The sequence below is a fragment of the Bombyx mori genome, chromosome 23 (genome assembly GCF_030269925.1).
Source record: "Bombyx mori chromosome 23, ASM3026992v2".
Classification (NCBI taxonomy): Eukaryota; Metazoa; Arthropoda; class Insecta; order Lepidoptera; family Bombycidae; genus Bombyx; species Bombyx mori.
In genome coordinates, this window is record NC_085129.1 from 13,972,727 (window position 1) to 13,994,935 (window position 22,209).

The 22,209-nt window shown below is 36.9% G+C and overlaps 1 protein-coding gene and 1 long non-coding RNA gene across 3 annotated transcripts in view; one reads left to right on the plus strand and one right to left on the minus strand.

The window, feature by feature from the left end:
- LOC101745438 (max dimerization protein 4) overlaps window positions 1-22,209 on the minus strand; it is a 398,245-nt gene that overhangs the window by 51,873 nt on the left and 324,163 nt on the right. For both annotated transcript variants that reach the window (XM_012694310.4, XM_012694311.4), the window contains exon 4: window positions 18,909-19,023. In XM_012694310.4, coding sequence (XP_012549764.1) covers window positions 18,909-19,023 — 115 coding nt within the window. The remainder of the gene's footprint in view (window positions 1-18,908; window positions 19,024-22,209) is intronic.
- On the plus strand, window positions 3,609-5,307 carry LOC134201105 (uncharacterized). The gene is made up of 2 exons (XR_009976293.1): window positions 3,609-4,315; window positions 4,889-5,307. It is a non-coding gene; the product is annotated as an uncharacterized LOC134201105 (long non-coding RNA).

Genomic DNA, 22,209 nt, shown 5'->3' on the forward strand with positions numbered 1-22,209 from the left:
TGAAGCAACAATGCATTTCGGTTCGAAAGGCGGGGCAGTCGTTTTATTGTAAAAAGTGAGACCTTAGAACTCATGTCTCAAGGTGGGTGGCGGCATTTACGTTGTAGATGTCTATGGGCTCTAGTAACCACTTAACACCAGGTGGGTCGTTAAATCGTCTCTCCGTTGGCATTAACAAAACAAATCATCTCAGTCATTACTCTACAATAAACAAAATAAGTTAAGGTTCCCAGTCACCAAACTACGTATATTTCGTGATATAATGAACTCTCCGAGGTCCAAGTTGGCGTTAATTTTATTACTAAAGCCATAAACGCGGCATTAAGGACATAATATAACAGTCATACTCGACGGAGCTATCTTCGGCAGGTTTACAACGAGAATTATGAGTTTCGTGTAATGAAGTCTAGAGGTCCCGGGTTATGGTCAAATTTAATTGAAATGTTAGACGGAAGGGATGATCGAACGAAGATAGAATCACACACACGCTTTTCGTCTTTACGGAGCGTAATTTTGTGGCAGGCAATGAACGTACTTAACACTAATCTTACCAACAATTACTGGTACCTATTTCTACCATAGCGGACAGATAACGGCTTAGGACAAGTAAATAATCAAATAATCAAAACAAAATCTTATATCTTTAAACGAGCAATCCTTGTATATATATATATATATATATATATAGCCTTCCTCATATATATATAATCTGAATCTTGGAAACGGCTGCAACGATTTTCATAAAATTTAGTATACAGGGGATTTCGGGGGCGATAAATCGATCTAGCTACGATTTATTTTCAGGAAATTTTGTTTTATTCGTGTTTTCAATAATCAACTTTATCGATAATCAACTTAAATAAAAACTTTTTTCTTTTTATATAATTTTTAAAAGACACAATTTATCAACATCAAAAAAAACCAAGCAAAGCTCGGTCATCCTCTAGTAAAAATTAATAGGCTGTAGATTAATTGGTAAGAAAAGTCATGGAGTCAAATATGAAAAAGCCATAAGATGAATTTTCAATGCAAAAATTCAAAATGGGTCATTTGAAACGTAATGGTATGTTTAGTGTTAATGTGTGATTACAAATGGCATCCATGATAAAGAAACGGCTTGGTTTAGTAGAAATCTGCGTAATTACTGCGCAAAGGTTAATCGTTGGTGAACTGTGAACCGTCCGACAATGTAGCAAAGTCTATTTTACCTTGAACAAACTCATCTGGGATACCTTTTCGGAATAAGCTCCTTCCTTCAATATCCCCCAGGCGCTATTCCACGTCTATCCTCTAACGAGGTTTAGGAGTTTCGATGCTTCAAGGTAAACATTAGCGACGATGAGCACTTTCTATATAGTGTGCTAGTGGCTAATATATTTTTCAAATACTCCAAAAAAAATTTTAATAGTGGTAGGACCTCTTGAGAATCCGCGCGGGTAGGTACCACCGCCCCGCCTATTTCTGCATTTCTGCCGTGAAGCAGTAATGCGTTTCGGTTTTAAGGGCTGCCCCACCCCACCGTTGTAACTATACTCGAGACCTTAGAACTTATATCTCAAGATGGGTGGCGCATTTACGTTGTAGATGTCTATGGGCTCCAGTAACCACTTAACACCAGGTGGGCTGTGAGCTCGTCCACCCAACCAAGCAATAAAAAATAAAAAAAACATTGTTACTGTTTTGTAATCATCGGCGCATTTCCTATTATCGATTTCGTCTGGAAGGTTAAAGGAGCTTCTCCATTAATATATTATTCTTTACAGCCTCCACGACAATAAACCGTTGCGATCGTCCCGTATCTTCGGACGATCAAAATTTATTATGTTTCACTTCACACGTAAATAGTAGTTCGATCTATTATACTACTGGGGTATATCGTAAACCGATATCGGACGTTGTAAATCTGTATGAGTACGAGAACGTATTCTGTAAAATGGACAGTTTTTTTTATCGTACGCCTTTTTATCGTACACATCTCGAAATTATCAATGCAAATATTTAAATGTGAATTATAGAAAAAATCGGGTTTCAATTCAAGTTATTGGGAAAGTTCAAACATATTTACCATGTAAAATATATATGAAGCATATTGGGAAGAACATATTAACAAGTAATTGATAGAAAACTACTAATTACATACATTGAGAGTCTCTCGTCAATAATAGGGGTCGAGCGGAGACGATGGTAACAAAAAATATCTTTGTATTTTACAATTGCTATATATTTTAGGCTATTGCATAGCTTTTACCGCGGGCTATGAGCGCGGCGACCGAATCAAGAAATTCCGTAACGATAATAAAACCTAACACCCTCACTCTGCCTACCATGTAGCTCGCGTTCAACACATTCACACGTTGCGCTTGTGTAGTGCTTGTGAATAAGTGCGCGGCTAACGTCGCACTGCATGCGCATCATGAAAAGTCTGCCCATCTCTCTCTCGCACGGTCTAGCTTATGAGTGTGAAGGGGACAGTTAATGTTTTGCTTTTGTTAATGTTTATAAATATAGCGTGGTCTTATTTTATTATTGTTTTAATATTAAATGGTTATTGTCTAATTATAATTGCATAAGTTGATAAAAAATGCTATGCAATATGCTTTACCGCGGCAGTCCTCGAGTGCCCCACGTGTTTTTTATATATATTTTATTCAAGGCATTATATTCGAAAACATATTTTCAACTAGTTTAATGAGTACAACTTTTAAACCTAATCTTTTACTTTAATTCTGACTTCACAGAGGCCATTTTAATTTGATAAATTTCCCTAGTTTTCTTTAAATCATAAAACGACTAAGCTTTAAAATCATCAATAAAGACAGTCCACAAACAAACAAGTTTAATTCGTTCAAGCTTTCCTGAACTTCGGACGTGGAGTAATCGTAAAAGAAAAAGCAGAAATGAACGTGGCGTGTCACAGTAAAAAAATTGCAACGAAATATTCATGTTTCAGAGCCACTAGCTCGACGAACACTTTTCAACGTCAAACTTTGAATCAAGTTAAAATTCTTACGTTCCCACCGGCACAAGAGAGTCGCGAACGAAACAGATAGAGGTGGCGGGAGTTGGCCACGAGTTTTCGTAAATAAACTGCCGAGTCAGCGTGATTACGAAAACGTTATATGAAGAGAAGTACTCGAAAAAGTGTTACTTAATAAATAAAAGCAATTGTAATACGAAAATTTTTTTCTAGATCTATTATGTATGTAAGTGTAGATGTTACATTTTTTGTTACGAAAAAAGTATTTTTCGGAATTTCAAATTTCTTAAAACTAGTGGTCCCAGGGTAGTCGAAATTCAACTATAATTAATTGAATTAAAAGTTTTTACACTATTATGATTCTATTGTCAAATATTATTGTACTTCTATAATAACAGATTTCGCCGAGACTACACTTTAGACAAATATTCATAAAGACAAATAATATTCAGACTATAAGCAATAAGAAAAGTTTGACAATAAACAAATACTATGCATGCGTGTGTGTGTCATGGTAGTGTGTAGTGTGTAATGGCTTTTTTATTGATTTAATGTATTTTTCAAGCATAGTTTAAAAAAATATTAACAATTCTGCACTCCTTCTCCATATTCTCTATAAGTGTGGGAAATTTCATACTCTTCCGTCCGCGTAATTTTCGTTAAAAGGGGTTCAAAGTTTTTGCTTTACGTACTAATATATAGATTGTTCATTGTATTTTCATTAAAATAATCTTACCTACTTTTCTAATTTCAAGATGTTGTCAACTAACTATATGCCATGTCGATTGAGGTGACAACGGACATCTGTCATGTACTTATTGTAAATTTATGTGAAATTTATCAATGTTTTTATGAATGATCACTTTGTTGGTGCAACCCGTCAGTAGAACAGAAAACAAAAACATAAAATTACCTAATAAGTATAAGTAGGTCACACGGTCAAATACTTTTTTCTTTGATAAAAATACGAAATGACATTTTCAAGTTTTCCAACACAGTTTCCTTTTACGAACAAGCTTATCGAAGTGAAACGAAAACTGTTTATTATTTCCCTTACAAGTTAGAATAAGAGTTTTCATACGATTTCATAGTTTTTTTAGAGGAAGTTCTGAATGCCGTTCACAGGAATTAAAATGTAAAAAAGCAAATGTTTTACAGCGAACACATTGACAGGGAGGGTAATGGTAGTGTGTTTTCAATATAAGTCGATGTATACAAAAAGTGTTGAGTTATAAGTCGGACGTATTGGAAATCCGCACGGGTCGGTTTGAAGTCGACGTGGCGTAAAGGAAAAGACACTTGGTGTATTTCCCTTTAGGCGACCTTGCGGCTGTTCGGGTGAGGTGCCAATAATAAAAATAATACAAATAATTGTTTTTTACTACTACACGACGCAAATAATAACGTGGAATGGATGAATTAAACTCACAAAATTTATAAGCTTGCGTTATTAATGGCGGTAGGGCGTTATGCCTACAAAGCGGTTATTTCATCTGGAAGAAGGGGCGTCGTACCATTGAGGCTTCAAGTTCTTGTTTTGTTTTTTTTTTTAGGCAGACGAGCTTACGGCCTATTTGATTGGGAGTGGTTACCATCGCTCATGGACTTCAGCAATGCCAAGGGCAGAGCCAAGCCGTTGCCTACGGTTGAATACTCTCCAAAAGTCCGGAGTTGTCTCATGGATGGCCGTATGCTCGTATCTGACGAGACATTTTTTAATTTATTTGGTTATCTAAGCCGAGATTAAAAAAACATACATATCTTATATATTCAGATGTTTATGTTTTACCATAGTTGATTAATGTATGTATTCATTATGGTATTGTCACGGCTTCCTGACTTCGGGTTGAATTTATAAATTATAGTATTTAAAATTTCTCAATAAAACAAGATAAACGGTGAAATTTGCAGATCTGCCAGGGCCAATGAAAACTCGCTTTGAATTAGGCACTGTTAAAAGAACGAATTGATAATGAAACAAAATGCTCAATTTGGACATCGTCGAGCGAAAACTTTGGAATGAATCAGCGAACTGCGCTGGAAATCGGCACATTTTTTCTGCGGAAAGCTCTCGCGTTTAATTAGGCTTGGTGTCGGCCGATATTTACGAGGGGCAGAGGTCGGCCTCCTGTTACTGTACTCCGGAGATCCACTTGGCACGCCTCCGTTGAGTAGCCATCGAAACAGGGCCGTATCCAGTGGGGGGCTATTTGCCTAATTTATTATCTTTGTTGCTGACCGTGTCGAACGAATCAGATGAGTTTATTTATAAAAAAAATATATTATATGTGTGAATACATTAGTCAAAATAAATTGAAGTATTTAGGTTAGATATTTAGTTAAATATGACTTCATTTTTTTTTACTAGAAATTCATATTAATGATAATTTTTATAATTAAATCAATTTATTTATTATAAAAAAAAGAACACAATATTCCTAACCTAAAAGTACATGTTATTATCCGCAACATAATTATCCGCAAATTCATATTTATCAGTGCCTTAGAACTCGGACAACACTGACCGCCATTAACAAAGATTTGATGTCCGAAATAAATGTAATTTAATCTTTAAGTTAAGTTACTACAAACGATATTCTTCATCTTTCCGTAGAGACTAATTCGTATCGCAATCGCGCCAAGCGTTATCATATGTGTCTCTCATTCAAGGGTTTATATACTCAATATTGGATGGGCCAATATCAAGAAATCTTTTGTTCTGTTTCTCGTCCAATAAGGCAAGCTTAATTAAGCATAGGTTATTTGTGTGGGAAGATACACACGGTCACTGTGTTAAAACAGAGATTATCAAAGGGAAAGGTGTCAATTTACTTTACAGCAGTCCCGAATAATCCATGCGCCACTTTGCCGAGGGAACTTGTGGGGAGATTCGGTCTCCAGCACAAAGGAAAAGGTATCAATTTGATGTAAATTTCCATGGAAAACGCAGTCTGTAAGCAATGCATTAACATAGTTAAAGACGTGGACTTTGCTGCATTAAAACTACTTGTTCGCCATTGCTTTGGTGGTGCAGTAGTTGCGCAAAAGGTCATGGGTTCGATTCCCACCACGGAAAAACGTTCTTGTAATGAACAGGTTTGTTTGCACTTTGTCGGATTGTTTATTATGTATATATTTATGTTGAATTGGGATTGTGACGCATAAAATAAAACTATTTCATTATTGAACTTTTACTCTTTAATTCCAAAATCTTATTTATTATAATAATAAAAAATTAACCGACACCTTTTTACGACTTGCTCATTCAATCGTCTTTCCCAATTTGCTTTTCTCTGTCATTCTCTTTTTTTTTTCTTTCCGTTTTCTCTCACTCACACCTTAACGCTCCGTTCCACATTCTTTTCATAAGTTCCGTTCTCACCAATCCTATATGTATATATTTAAACATATAAGTATGTGTATCAGTCTTTGGTGACCATAAAACAGAGAATCCTAAATTGGGGCTAAAAGACCGTGCGTGATTTGTTATTATTATTTTATTATTGTTATTGTTAGTTATTATTACTATTATTTTATTTTTGTAGATTGGTAAACGCGTTAACGGTCCACTTGGCATTTGTTATACCGATGGTTTTTATTATCCTCATCATCATTCTCCTGCCTTTCTCCCAGTCACCTGGGATCGGCGCAACACGATTTCTCCTTCCATACTCCTCTATCATTAACCATTTCTTCGCTCACTCCCCTCTTACACATATCGTCGTTCACGCCACCCATCCATTTCTTCTTCGTTCTACCTTTTCCTCTAGGTTTTTATTGTCCTAAAGGTATTATATAGTTGAAAGTAGTTCCAGTAACGTGCCTCTGACTCCGGCGCTGTCAACAAGGTTAATTATTGTAGTGATTAATACGGGCCGTGCGGATCAGTGTGCGGCCGCGGGTAAAGCACTCGATGCGGCCTCTTTTATTAATCGCCTGGATGTGTTCCGTGCGAAAAGTCATTTGTACACGATTTGTTCAACGTGTGCTTGCCGCTTAAACAGATTGGCTGCGGGCGATAAGGTTCCGGCGGTGATCAGACATACCACCACCGCCTTGGACGGACCGCGACTGGCCATATGGAACGGTTTCTGTTCTATTTCTATTTGGACGAACTTATTATAAACTAGCCGTACTCGCTCGCTTCGCTGGGCATTTAAAATTGACATTATTATTTATTGTCATTATTATTAGGGAGTTCAACACTCATATAAATATTAGCCTATCCATTAAGTACATGTATTTTCTACACGGATACCAAGTTTTAAGTCAATCGGATGCATGGTTCAGTAGTTATAACGGAACATCCGTAAAAACCACCGTAGATTTATATATTAGTATAGAAGTATAGATGAAACTGATAATGACAAATGATTTATAATGTTACGCGCTTGGGGGGTTCGGAATAAATAAAAATTCTACCGGAGTACAACTTATAATAGTATTAGCACTTAGAACGCTTAAAACACTTCACAAACACTTTAAAATTCTTAATTCACTTCTTCCGCTTCGCTTCAGGTGATCCGTTCGCTGTTTCGCTTCGAGTAGTTCCGATTACTAACTAACTCTTCGCCATCTCTGCAACGCTTTTATAGTCGAGACGAAAACCCTAGAATCGTCGAGTACATTCCTTACAAGTCAAGTACCTTCGATGTGTGTTTCCGCTATCTGACAACAGATGGCGTTGTACTCCTCGACCGTTCTAGATTTTAATGGATCCTTCGATATTCGTTCAGCTATTCGGCGATAGATGGCGTTACTCTTACCGGCGTAACAATAATACATATTTAAAAGTTGAAGATTTGCGTATATAAAGGTGTTAGGTCCGTCAGGCTATTTACACAAAGTGTGTCGTCCCACAGAACAAAGCGTTCTTTGTTTTGCCTGCATCTATTTATGCATTATATAGCCTCTTTAGTTCTGTATTTATGTATACATATTAAATAGCTTTGTTTATTAATTTTTTTTGTATTCAATTTGGGTTTTTGCATTTCAGAAAAGTATTTTGCCATGATAACATCAAGGTACGTGAGTAATTTAAGAAAATGTGCCTATATTATGAACACTTTAATTTATTAGTTTCTTATCTAAAAAAATGTAACCGTAGTTTGTGTAGTAAAATAGTGACTATTTTAAAAATGTCTCGCGATACAGCGGTGCGTGATAGGGTTTACTCGTTTGTAATGAAAATGAGTTTTTTATGGAAGTACATATTTTTTTATCGCTTAGATGGATGGACGAGCTCACGGCCCACCTGATGTTAAGTTGTTACCGAAGTCTATGGACACCTACGACGTAAATGCCGCCACCTACCTTAAGAGATGTAGGCTCTATCTAAGGTCTCCGTTTTTATAGTTTTTTACAGTTTTTAACTGAGTGCCTATGTTCAGTAGTGGATATCTGTGGGATGATAGATCGACAGATATGGTGATAGTGTAATTATTTGATCTTTACGTAACAATAGGGTTATTACAGCTTATAGATCGACAATAAAGCTTGTTTTAGGTTTACATACATACACTAGTTTTCGATATTCGAGTTTCTTTTTCAGAAAAAATTAGGACCATTCGGCTAGAAGGTTGGGGCATCCGTTGTAACTATACTGAGACCTTAGAACTTACATCTCAAGGTGGGTGGCGCATTTACGTTGTAAATGTGTATAGGCTCCAGTAACCACTTAATACCAGGTGGGCTGTGAGCTCGTCCACATATATAAGCAATTAAAAAAGAATAATAAAAAAAAGAGGGTATTTCATTATTCTCTTCGGATTCCGAGAGTCGTAAATGTAAATTAAAATAACTTTTACTGTGTAATCATGCGTTTATTACTTTTATTTCCTCTATTATGTTTCCGGCATTTCTAATACTCCACAGTTTTCGTGGCTACATGCTTTGTATTCTGCTGTCTTAATTAAGATTTTTCATTTAGACTCATCTCCAATTTGAATTCGTAAACCAACAAGTCTTTGAAAACCGTTGTGTACTGGCAATTCTTAAATATCAATCATCAATTAATCAATTCTTAAATAAAGTTATAATCAAATTTTCTTGAATACATAAATAACAAACTTACTTAGTTAGATAGAACTGGTGGTAGGACCTCTTGGGAGTCCGCACGGGTAGGTACCACCACTCCGCCTATTTCCGCCGTGAAGCAGTAATGCGTTTCGGTTCGAAGGGTGGGGTAGCCGTTGTAACTATACTGAGACCTTAGAACTCTTATCTCAAGGTGGGTGGCGCGTTTACGTTGTAGATGTCTATGGGCTCCAGTAACCACTTAACATCAGCCCACCTGATGCTCGTTCCATCCATCTAAGCAATAAAAAAAAAGATAGAAAAAGCGCGTTATAACAAATGCACAACAAGTACAAGAGACTTGATGCCGTATCTATGAGTTAGTCGCGATGTATAGCGTATTTAATTAAACCCAGAACGATCATTGAAATTCACTGTCTCCTTCCTTCGCTACGACTGAATTCAGTGACACCGTTTTAATCAAACTAAATTTATAAATGTAAATAAAGAGTGACGTGAATTAAGGTTCATTTTAATTATGTATGGCGAAATCAAATTATAAATCGAACAGGGTTGTCGCACCACAGGATATTTTTATTTTATTTTTTATTTTGTTAACTCACTTTTATTAGCTTGATATTTATGTAGGCTTTTGTTATGACAAGGAATCTTTGAACGATGTTTCACCTTTTTTCAAGACGTCCTATTAACTTGAACATTTTCAAATGCATCAAGCACCGATGACAGTACAATAATTTTATAACTTTGTTTTAATATTCGGACCAATATCAACATGATAAACAAAATTAAATTAATTGTTAGTTCGGTTTAGTATTTAAGTATGTTTGTGTGTGTAATGAACATCTACCTCAAACATCGGTCAACGTCCTCGCTGAACCCCTCGCTTGCGAGGAAGGGCTCGACGAGCGAATTAACCCATAGACACAGCCCACTGAGTTTCTCGCCGGATCTTCTCAGTGGGTCGCGTTTCCGATCCAGTAGTAGATTCTGCGAAGCACTGCTCTTGCTATGCCAGCTTTAGTAACACACCCAGTTTGAGCCCCGTGAGCTCACCTATACCTCAAGGAGAAGCTGAAATAGCCTCTTAAGGCTATCAGCATAGGTAGGGAAATTTGTTTGTTTTTATAAATTTAAAGTTTTCATTTCATTTTTTGCTTATGAAGGTAGGTGATTATACGAAGCGAGATCTCTTAAAAAGCAACCCGCGTGGTGCCTAGACTTAAAAACTATAACCAACTAATAACCACCAGTAAAAAAGCATAAATCCACTTGTGACCGCACCTCATATTCTTTAAATTGCCTTAAAATCTTTTCTCTTAGCCCGTAAATTAAACCTTTCAGCATGAGGTCGAGGTTTTATTGCATCGAAACCATCGATATCCCGGCTACAACTAGCTAATACAACGTCTTTATGTTGCAAACGTCAAATATTAGTAAAAATATTCATACGTGAATAGTAAAGCAAAAACTTCGTACCACTTTTTACGAAAATTGCGCGGACGGAGGAAATATGAAATTTCCCACACTTCTAGAGAGTAAAGAGAAGGAGTGTAGATTTTTTTTTATTATGCATAAAAAATACATTAAATCAATAAAAAGACCACCATGTATTTCACACAACACATACATAATTATGTTTAATGTTAATTGTCAAACTTTTGTTATTGTTTAAAGTTTGTGGTCAAATTGAAAATAGATTAATATTGTTTGTTTTTAATATTATTTATCTATAGTGAAGTTTTGGCGAAATCTGTGATTATAATATAGACATTTATTAGTGTTTGATAATAGAACCATAATAATGTTTAAACTTATAATTTCAATTAATTGTAGTCGAATTTCGACTACTGCAGGACCACTAGTATTAGTAGAATATTAATTCGATTATATTAAAACCTACGTGCCAACCCTAGCTCCGTGCGAGGTAGAGCCTTGCATGGCGATATGCGACATTTGTTAGCATGTGTACAAGCCGCGTTGTCCACTAAATTAATAACTCTAGCGTGATGTATGATTCAAGTTTCGTATCATGCAAAGTCTTTTAGTAAAGTTAATTTTTAAAATAATGGTTTATTGTTTTTTTTTATATTATATATTTTATATTATATAAATTACGCTTTTTAGAATGATTGTGCTTTATTATTTTTTTTTTTTTGTTCTGATAAATAAATGAAGATTCATTAACACTTTGGGAATTGAGGTCAAAACTCATTTGTTCAAATATTTATTATAACTAGTGGTCCTGCAGTAGTCGAAACTCGACTATAATTAATTGAAATTATAAATTTGAAGATTAATATGGTTCTATTGTCAAAGACTATTTATTATACTTCTATAATCACTGATTTCGCTAAGACTACACTCAAATAATAATAAAACTAAAAAATATTAACCTATTCTCAATTTGACCACAGACTTTAAGCAATAACAAAAGTTTGACAATAAACAAAGAGTCTATATATATATATGTGTGTGTCGAATACATGGTAGTGTGTGTAATGTTTTTTTTATAGATTTCATGTATTAATAATGCATAATTTAAAAAAAGTTAGTTTTCTGCATTCTTTCTCTATATTTTGTGTAAGTGTGAGAAATTTCATATTCCTCCGTCCGCGCAATTTTTGTAAAAAGGGGTACAAAGTTTTTGCTTCACGTATTAATATATAGATGACAGTATCACCTGTCAAACCTAACGCGTGAAAGAAACATGTATAGTTGGTGGTACTGATTCGTGCGGGCTTGTGACGTACCAGTAATAAATGTCAACATACATACGTAATAGCGTGCATGGAGGCGTTATCACAAATTGCATTAAAACTTACTTCAATTATTCATGAAAAATTATTATAAAATATTCATTTCATTAATAACATTTTCAAACAAAATAATTCAATTACTACTAAGTAGAACTTCTTGAATTATTCGTTCCCGACATATAGAGCAAATATAATCGATCAATAAAAAAAAACGGTTGTATAGAACCAATAAATAATCGGCTAATATTAACTAATTTCAACATTGTTTATTGTTTTTTTTACTAGTGATTTTATGGAACTCGATAGACAGTTTTCGATTTTTTATCTATAATAAAATCTAAGTATATACATATGTATGTACATATGGGCATAGTACGACTTCTACTTCGAAACGAAGTTATGTACAATAAACATATGTACACAGATTGAGTTGTGTAGAGGACGCTGGTACGTTGGGTTCAATTAGAGGCAGAGCCGGCGCGGACACGACATATTGAATTTCAGCTGAAAATTGAAGCACATGCATACAGTCGATATCATTGTAGCAGGTCAACTTCGCAAAATACAGAAAGACGGCTCATTTAGTTCTCTCGCTGTATCAAATCTTTTTTGTAAACTTAACTAGAATTTGATTTCAATATATATATTTTTTTGTACTGTAACAATAATTACGTGGACATTTGTTTGTTTGTTTGAGAATATGTGTATAAATTACTTAACAGTCTATGGTTTGATTTAAATGATTATCTCTTCAAATTTCGTTATGTTGATGGATGCGTAGAACATTCATTGAACCGATAATTATTTGTGATGTAGAATAGGAGTCATAATGTGTCGCGCATTAATTGTAATGATTACAATTTAAGAGCAGTCTTGAAAGAAATTCGTATTCTTCTTAGGTATTCACAGCTCGTAGACACGAATGATTACACATTGTCCGGTTTCACCTTGTTTTCTATTTATTTATTGCCTTGTAGACAGATTAGCACCCACCTGATTAAGCCACATGATGGTGAGTGGTTACCGTTGCCTATGGACTTAATATCATACTGTATTTATTTTATAAATATTATTTTCTCTTTTTTTTTAAAGTAATTATGTACCCACGTTTGAATGCAATCGAATGCTTCTAGAACATGTGTCAAATTAATGAAAACCTTCATGCTTAATCTTTATTTTTATTTTTTTATTGCTTATATGGGTGGACGAGCTCACAGCCCACCTGGTGTTAAGTGGTTACTGGAGCCCACAGACATCCACAACGTAAATGCGCCACCCATCTTGAGATATAAGTTCTAAGGTCTCAGTATAGTTACAACGGCTACTCCACCCTTCAAACCGAAACGCATTACTGCCTCACGGCAGAAATAGGCAGGGTGGTGGTACCTACCAATGCGGACTCACAAGAGGCCCTACCACCAGTAATTACGCAAATTATAATTTGCGAAAATAATCATGTCTGCAGTTGATTCACTGTCGTCATTTACACTGTGTAACGAAGTATAAAGGTATAGGGTCTCAGTCAGTTACAATTTTATCGGAAACTCTCTCGCTTCGATAAAGGGATGTCATTAGATTCTATGAAAGGGACCTGATAGTAACTGACACTGCGAGGCATACTCTGATAGCTTCTAGCGTATATTTGAAATTGTATGTAAAAATACATTTATTATTTATTTTTTTCAACGCAATGTTATCATATACGCAGAGACGTATGACACTTGCACATACTTTAGTAAAGACGTTTATTTCGCTTGAACTACGAGTATTACAAACATCTTTGGGCCCTTCACGGTATAGATAGCCTTTTAACCGTTCACACGGTCAGTTATTACGTTAACTTTATTGCGGATTCACCTTAAAAAAACATAGCGAACATAAAACACCCTGGTGGTTCCCTATAAAAATAAAGTTACTAAAACGAAAACCGTGTCAGGAGGAACATCAACCTACGCATTTCCCTTCATTTCCGACAAATTATTTATCAACTTTCTTCCTAGTTAAGGTAAATACGTATTATTTATAGCCGACGTCGCGGACCGTGTGTACAAAAATAATTATCAATTCTCCCCTTTTCGGCTTAATGGCCAATAAATTCTTGTGAAGCCAGCGTCCGAGATTTAGTATTTCCGTGGCCGGGTCGGGGCGCTGCTAATCGCTCGATTTACTGAATTCGCAACCTTTTAATGTGGTAGTGCTGTAGACGGCGACTTCGCGAGTTACGGTAGCCACTTACAAGCACATTGGAAGTCGGATCATATGCCTTCAAAGCAATAACAACGTGAGAAGCAGCTCGAGACTTGCATATGTCTGTTGTTAGAATTATACCAGTCCATGGGCACTAGGGCATGGATAGAGATATAGCTAGAGAAGCATACGTATTAAGCCTGCCTATTTCTGTCGTAAAGCAGCAATGCGTTTCGGTTTCAAGGGTGGAGCAGCCGTCGTACTATAAAAACTGAGACCTTAGAAATGATATCTCTAGGTAAGTGGCGATATTTACGTTGTAGATGTCTATGGGCTCCAGTAACCACTTAACACCAGGTGAGCTCGTCCACCCGTCTAAGCAATAATAAAAAAAAACTGTCACTCGTCTCGACAACTTACGTCCAAATCTCTAATGCATTAGAACAGACGTATTGCATTTGCTCAAACTACTATAAAGCTATATGTCAAAGTTATCTACATAGAATATGCAGAACCGCGTACCGTAGGTACGCATATTATTGTTAACTCGACAAAGGTTCGATATAAAAAAAATATCGAACGCTTTTTTATATCTGCGTGGTACAACAAACGGCTGTTTAATTCTTCAAACTGGAACACATATGTGGTGGCCAGATGTTATCATATTTGGATTCACCACCATTGCGCGGTATTCGTTTTCGAGAACGGTGGAACCTGTCCACTAGTTTTGGGCACGCCACGATTTTTTTTAGTATTACTGGTGGCCCGGAGGTCTTTCCAGTTTCACCAGAACAGATGGGCGAGCAAGACTCAGCCAGGAGGGGTGGGATTTGCTAACAGCTGCCCGAGCGCCTCCGAAGAAGATCTAACAACTCGAAAGTAGCTGCTTCGCGAATGGCCACGAAATTTATGATCAAGAACGAACCCAAGGCTTTATTAGCCGAAAAAGAAAGGATCAATATTTCACTCGCATTATTTCCGCGGCGTCACGTTGCTCCCAAAAGCAATCTTCAGTTAATGCACCTAATATCTTATACGGTGAAGGCCATTTGTACTGTCGGCAACAAAAACTGTGTCTATATCTTTATTTCACGTCATAACCCCCGCGTACAGTCAGCGTCATGTTTAATGTGACGTGTAAAACGAATAGTGTCGTGAGCGGGACCAGGGGTACTAAAGTGAAGGGGGCAGGGAGGGGGACACAGATTACTTTTGTTTCTAGAATATTATAGTAACCGAATCGAGTTGCGAGGACATAGGGATTAGAAAAGGATTGTATGCTCTAGAAAACTGGTTAGACAAGCACAGAACTCAAGGATGACGTGAGAACGATCATGATTGTGGTGTTGCTTAGTGCGAGTTTTTTAACGTACTCGATAGCGTAAAAGTTAACTCAAATTTGTATGCAGTTGGAACAGCGCCCCTAGCGGCAAATATAGGCAAACGTTCCAACTCCATACAAATTAGAGTTAATTTTTACGTTATCGACAACGTTAAAAAACTCGCACGAAGCACAATGATCTCTGAAAACGTTTATATTATACTCCCGCTCTCAAGCTGATGATTTAAAGATGTTAAGGTTACAAAGGCGTAGCTTTTGCTTATACACCTCAGTACTGCGACAAGATAATTAAAATTGTTGGTTCATTTATTAAATTACCGCATGTCTAAATAATATAATTCTCAGAATATCTTAACTTAATTACATAGCCTCAGAAATCTGGTGGTTGCGTTTAAAAATTATTCCTAGAAAGCTGGTTAACTTTGAAGTAAAACTCAAGAAGGAAGTTAAAGGAATGTACAGAGCGAGAGAAGATAAGGTCTGAGCCAGACGCAAATAATCTCGAATTTCAAATCTCCACTTGAAGAACATAAGTGAAGAAATGCTATGTTACAAAATCCAATTTTATTTTAAAAAATGAAAATAATATTAAAAACATTTGAATCATTTACTTCCTCGTGCTGCACGAAATAAAATCACAGGTGGTAGGATGTCTTGTGAGTCTGCACGGGTAGGTACTACCACCCTGCCTATTATTGCCGTAAAGCAGTAATGCGTTTCAGTTTGAAGGGTGGGGCAGCCGTTGTAGCTATACTGAGACCTCAGTAGACAACTTATATCTCAAAGTAAGTGGCAGGATTTTCGTTGTAGATGTCTATTGGCTCCAGTAACTCCTTAACACCAGGTGGGCCGTGAACTCGTCCACCTAAACAATAAAAAAAAGGAATTCAAATCTTCACTTGAAGAATACAAGTGAAGCAATGCTATGTTACAATATCGAATTTTATTTAAAAAATTAAAATAATACGTAGTTCAAACATTTTAATCATTCCTCTTTCTCGTGCTACACGAAATAAATGTAAATGAATCGCCCAATATATACATACATATTATTATAGAATAATCTGTATTTCACTTTATTCTGCGATGCTTTCATAGTTGTCGTAAATCATTTAATAAATCATAACCATAGTAAGGCCGGCGGACCAACGGTAGGTGCCAGTAAACAATGGCGAGGTGACGAATGTGCGCCGTGTCCGGTGTCCGGCCATCGCTCATCGGGTCCGGTCCGGCGGTCCGACCGGACGAGACGCAGCCGAGCGCCGTCGGATATCTTACACAATATACGTGTTTAGAAGCGTACAGACACGCTCCACGGGTTCTGTGTACACCAATCCGTCTTGTTTGACGGCTTCGTAAAAGCGCTATTGGAGATGCCGGCTTTGATGCCGGTAATGCCCCGAGATTTTTATTCAACGGAGATGACAGGGCTAGCGAGAAAATTTCACGTAAATCAAACATGATATATTATTTGGAGCTAAAGAGAGAGGAATTTTATTTCTCTTCCTGGTAAGTTTTTGCATTAACATTCGGACAAAAACCACAGAATAAAACAGTCATCTTTATATATAACTAGCCGTACTCGCCCGCTTCGCTGAACATTTAAAATTGACATTATTATTTATTGTCATTATTATTAGGGAGTCCAACACTCATATAAATATTAGCCTATCCATTAAGTACATGTATTTTCTTCATGGATATCAAGTTTCAAGTCAATCGGATGCATGGTTCAGTAGTTATAACGGAACATCCGTAAAAAACACTGTAGATTATTATATTAGTATAGATTATATTTCTTCTGTGCGTATGTTTGTCACTGAACTCCTTCGAAACGGCTGGACCGAGTTTAATGAAATTTTCTATGCACCTTCAGGTGGATTCGAGAATGGTTTAGATTTACAAATCAGCCCGACAGATGGCGATGCAGTCCGTATCTAGTTTTTTTATCTTTTCTAGAAATCTATACTAATATTATAAAGCTGAAGAGTTTGTTTGTTTGAACGCGCTAATCTCAGGAACTACTGGTAAGATTTGAAAATTCTTTCAGTGTTAGATAACCCATTTATTGCGGAAGGCTATAAGGCTATATGACATCACGGTAAGGCCAATACAAGTGGAGCACCAATAAACAATGTTTCAAAATAGGGGCTGAAATAGCTCCTTACAATCTATAATTCAATAATATTTTCACTTTCTACGTAAATGAAGTGGGAGTAAAATTTAGCGTTAAGCCAAAGTAACTATTCCTCGCGGACGGAATCGCGGGGAAAAGCTAGTAATTTATATGGCAAAACAACGTTTGCCGGGCCAGCTAGTTATTTTATAATTCGTTATAACAAGACGACTATTACTTTGTTATGAAAACAAAAAAAAAATAACAAAAAAAATCTCTTTTATAATATATAAACACGTGATTACAACGAATCATAAATAATAAGCGTTAACATTTAGGAGTTCTACAAAAGCGAGAGTCAAAAAAAAAAAACATTCGTCGGTCGCGACGCGCTTATAGGAAACTTGTATTCGAGCGAGCGAGACTCAATGACGGAGCACTTACCATTACCACTGAAAGCATACGCGGCTGCAAAAAATACCCCCGGGGAAGAGCAAATACGGCGTCCGGGACACTTCCGAGGGTGGAGCGGAAACTACCTAAAGCGGAAACGCGCGAACCCTTTGCTGCGCGCTCTTTGTTTACCGAAGACTTTCTTCGAATCTATTACGGGTGCTAAATTATCTTGACGCCGCGGACAATCTGCTCAGCGAGGCTCCTTTTGATCGATATTACAACGAAACAATGAGTCGAACTGTGATACTTAAGTATTTTCTTTATAAGAAGAAGAAAGAAAACGTGACTTGAATTGAAATGTGGCATAGTGTTTAAAGTGATAGATGCAATGGATTTCTTTTGTGTTTATATGTAAGACTAGCTGACCCGGCAGGCTTCGTAGTGCCTCAATCGATAAAATAAAAGACCTACACTTTTGTATAAAATAAACTTAAAACAAACAAAAGGAATCCGTCCGACGGGGGACACATTAAAGGAAAAGCTAAATTGTTATTTTTATTTAATTCCGAGCATTTTCATATTTATCTACCTTTTAAGCCTTCTCTGGACTTCTACCAATAATTCAAGACCAAAATTAGCCAAATAGGTCCAGCCGTTCTCGAGTTTTAGCAGACTAACGAACAGCAATTAATTTTTTTATATATAGATAATATATAATATATATAGATAACGCAATATCATTTATAAGAAAAGTTCATTAGGCTTCTAATCTCTAGCTCTCTGCGTATTTTAGCAGCATACTGAGATCTCCAACCGGTGTTTACTGGTGGTAGGATGAATTGTAAGCCCACACGTGTAAATACCACAATTCTGCCCTATTCTACCGCGAAACAGTCGTTATACAATACAACAGTGACTTAGACCTCACGTCTCAAAATGGGTGGCGGCATTTACGTTGTCATGTGCTCCGGTAACCACTTAACACTAAATAGGCCTTGATGTAGTTCACATGTCACATTAAAAAAAATATCTCGCAAATGGACAACCAAATTTCATTTTCAGTTTCGTTTATTCTCATGCAATAAACGTTAAGCTCACCTTTATAAACTTTTTAGCTTTCGTTAATAGTCCTAGTGTTGTGTGCCGTGAAGCTTCGGGACCGAGCGGGACCATTTCTTTTAATTTTTCCAAGCAGCTTCTGAGATGAGCTCTCCTGTAACAAGAAATACGTACTATTATCGTCTAATAAATTCATAAGTATCAACTCCTCCCCCTTAGTCGTGCTCCTCATGCCTGAGGGTCGTGATTAACTCCATTCATGAGTTTCGTTCTCACGATGTTGTGCCATCTCGTCCTATCTTCGGCTATTCTGAGGGTATCGTAGATGGTGGAATCGAGAGTGGGGCAGACGAGTGCCCTAAGTGCGAGAACAGCGCCCCTAGCGGCAAACGTAGGCAAACGTTCCAACTGCATACAAATTTGAGTTAACTTTTACGCTATCGAGGACGTTAAAAACTCGCACTAGGCACACTGGTCAGATCAACGCAATAGACTCCGCCCCCGCGGTCTTTTTCCTTCCACTTTGCAAGCAATCATCAGTTTTTTTAGATTGTCTCCGTCTTTCCTAGCAATGCGTCCGAAGTATTGCAGGATTCGCTTGATGTAGATAGATGCTAGAGAGTTTTGTTTCAATTTAGAATTTCCCGAGTATTGACGCGTTGGCCCGAAATGTATGGGATCCAGAGATTTTTCGACCAGCACCACATTTCGAAGGCCTCAAACCCTTTGGGGTCCGCACATCACCAACTTGACCATTCGTATCTTAAAGCAATCATGCGTTTCGTCTTGCAGCTCTAGACACTCGTTATAAAATTGAGACATAGATCAAGCTGAGGCGAGTGGAGGCGTAATAACCATTTAATACCAGATGGGTCGTGAAATTCTCTGTTTCGTCTATAATAATAAAAATAAACGCTGCAGACAATACATTGTTCAAGAACTGAAAACTGTGACCTTGTTAAGATATTACCCCGGTCAACGTCCTCATCGAACCCGTCGCTTGCGACGAAGGGTTCGGCGAGTAAATTAACCCACTGAGTTTCTCGCCGGATTTTCTCAGTGGGTCGCGGTTCCGATCAGGTGGTAGATTCTGCGAAGCACTGCTCTTGCTAGGGCTAGTGTTAGCAACGTTCTCAGGTTAGAACCTACAACGTGAGCTCACCTACTCGTTCTGTGAATCTAGCATGACCCCTCGACGTCACTAGAATAGGTAAGAAAAAAAGAGATATTTCCTGAAGTCACGAAAACGAAATTAAAATGTTAAGAGATTTATGAATACAACGTTTGACATAACAAGTTTGAATACAACGATAGAATTATTTCTAATTTGGCTTCAAACAAAGAAATACTAAATTCGTAACTATTAAGAATTAAAAGTGCACGTCCGGCTTGATGATTAGACGTTTATTATACCTCAATATAACTAAACTCTTTTAAATATAAGACGTATATTTAATTTTGGAAGCTTATTATTTTTTTGTTTATTTTAATTTTATTTTGCTTTATGTACCCATATATATTTATTTTGTTATAAATGGGAAAAGGACCCCGCAGCCCAACGTAGTATAGATAAAGTTCGTGTAAGTCAAATTTGACATTACAACGTCGAAATCTACACAGCACGTGTAAAAAAATCATTAAATTAAAAAATATGTTATCGAATATGTTTGATTTATTTTTTGTGTGCTGCCTAACGCAGTACTCGCGGTTCGTGAATGATGGGGGGCGGCAGGGGGGTTGGGGGCGGGGTAGATTGGGTGTGACATCGCGAACATCCTGTATATAAAATGCTAACGCGGTTTGTGGTCTCCGCTCAAAGGTTTTCGAGGAGCCGCATTCCGATTTAACGACGATAAGCTCCAGTTTTGTCATGACCACGCATAAGAGGCTTAAGTGTGAACATTACGGACGTATGTATTTTCGGTGCGCGCTTTCGCCTATTGTTTGCTCGCGAGGTTTTCGGATAAATATAGAACGCACCAGGAAAAGTGCGAATAAAACCGCCGGGTTCTGTTGGTCGTAAACACAATTCTTTCGTTACATTTTTACGAGTTTCGTTCGCCGATTATAATTACGGTGACCATACCGGTGAGCCGTAAGTTATGACCACTCGCGCTAATGACTGGTAATGGTAACTATTGTGTTACTGTTACTATATTTTATGCGATTTGTTTTTTCTTAGCTTAGCTTCTTAGCTTTGAAGTCGTCGTGGTCTAAAGGACAAGACATCCGGTGCATTCGTGTCGAGCGATGCAATGGTTTTCGAATCCCGCAGGCGGGTACCAATTTTTCTAATCAAATACATGTTTAACAAATGTTCACAATTGACTTCCACGGTGAGGGAATAACATCGTGTAATAAAAATCAAATCCGCAAAGTTATAATTTGCATAATTACTGGTGGTAGGACCTCTTATGAGTCTGCACGGGTAGGTATCACCACCCCGCCTATTTCTGCCGTGAAGCAGTAATGTGTTTCTGTTAGAACGGTGAACCAGCCGTTGTAACTATACTGAGACCTTTGAACTTATATCTCAAGGTAGGTTGCGCATTTACGTTGTAAATGCCTACGGGCTCCAGTAACCACTTAACACCTGGTGGGCTGTGAGTTCGTCCACCCATCTAAGCAATAAAAAAATGGCTACCCTTGCTCCTAAGAATGCAAATAGTTTTCTTATGGCTTATTGCACACGGAAGGCTGTATCTGTGTCCCTAGCATCATTACTGTCTTGTTCATGAGCAACGCTGAATACAGTGAGTTGGTTAACGTCGATTATACGCCACATCCGCCTAAGAAGATAATAAAATTAGTTTGACGGTATTCACTCTGATAACAACTGATTATAATGTGCATAGCTTACGACAAAAATGGCATCTATTATATTAATACGTGAAGCAAAAACTTTGTACCCCTTTTTACGAAAATTGCGCGGACGAAGGAGTATGAAATTTCCCACACTTACAGAGAATATAGAGAAGGAGTGCACAATGCTCATATTTTTTAAAAATAATGCATAAAAGATACATTAAATCAATAAAGAAAACATTACACAGACTGCCATGTATTTGACATATACACATATGTACCTATATATGTATATATATACTCTTTGTTTATTATCAAACTTTAGTTGGTCAAAAACTGTGGTCAAATCATAGACCTTAGGTTTCATACTTCAGTGGGTCAAAATGAAAATAGGTTAATATTTTTAATCTTTCGAAATCTGTGATTATAGAAGTATAATAGTCTTTGATAATATAACCATATTAATGTTCAAGCTTATAATTTCAAGTAATTATAGTCGAATTTCGACTATTGCGGGAATACTAGTAAAACATAA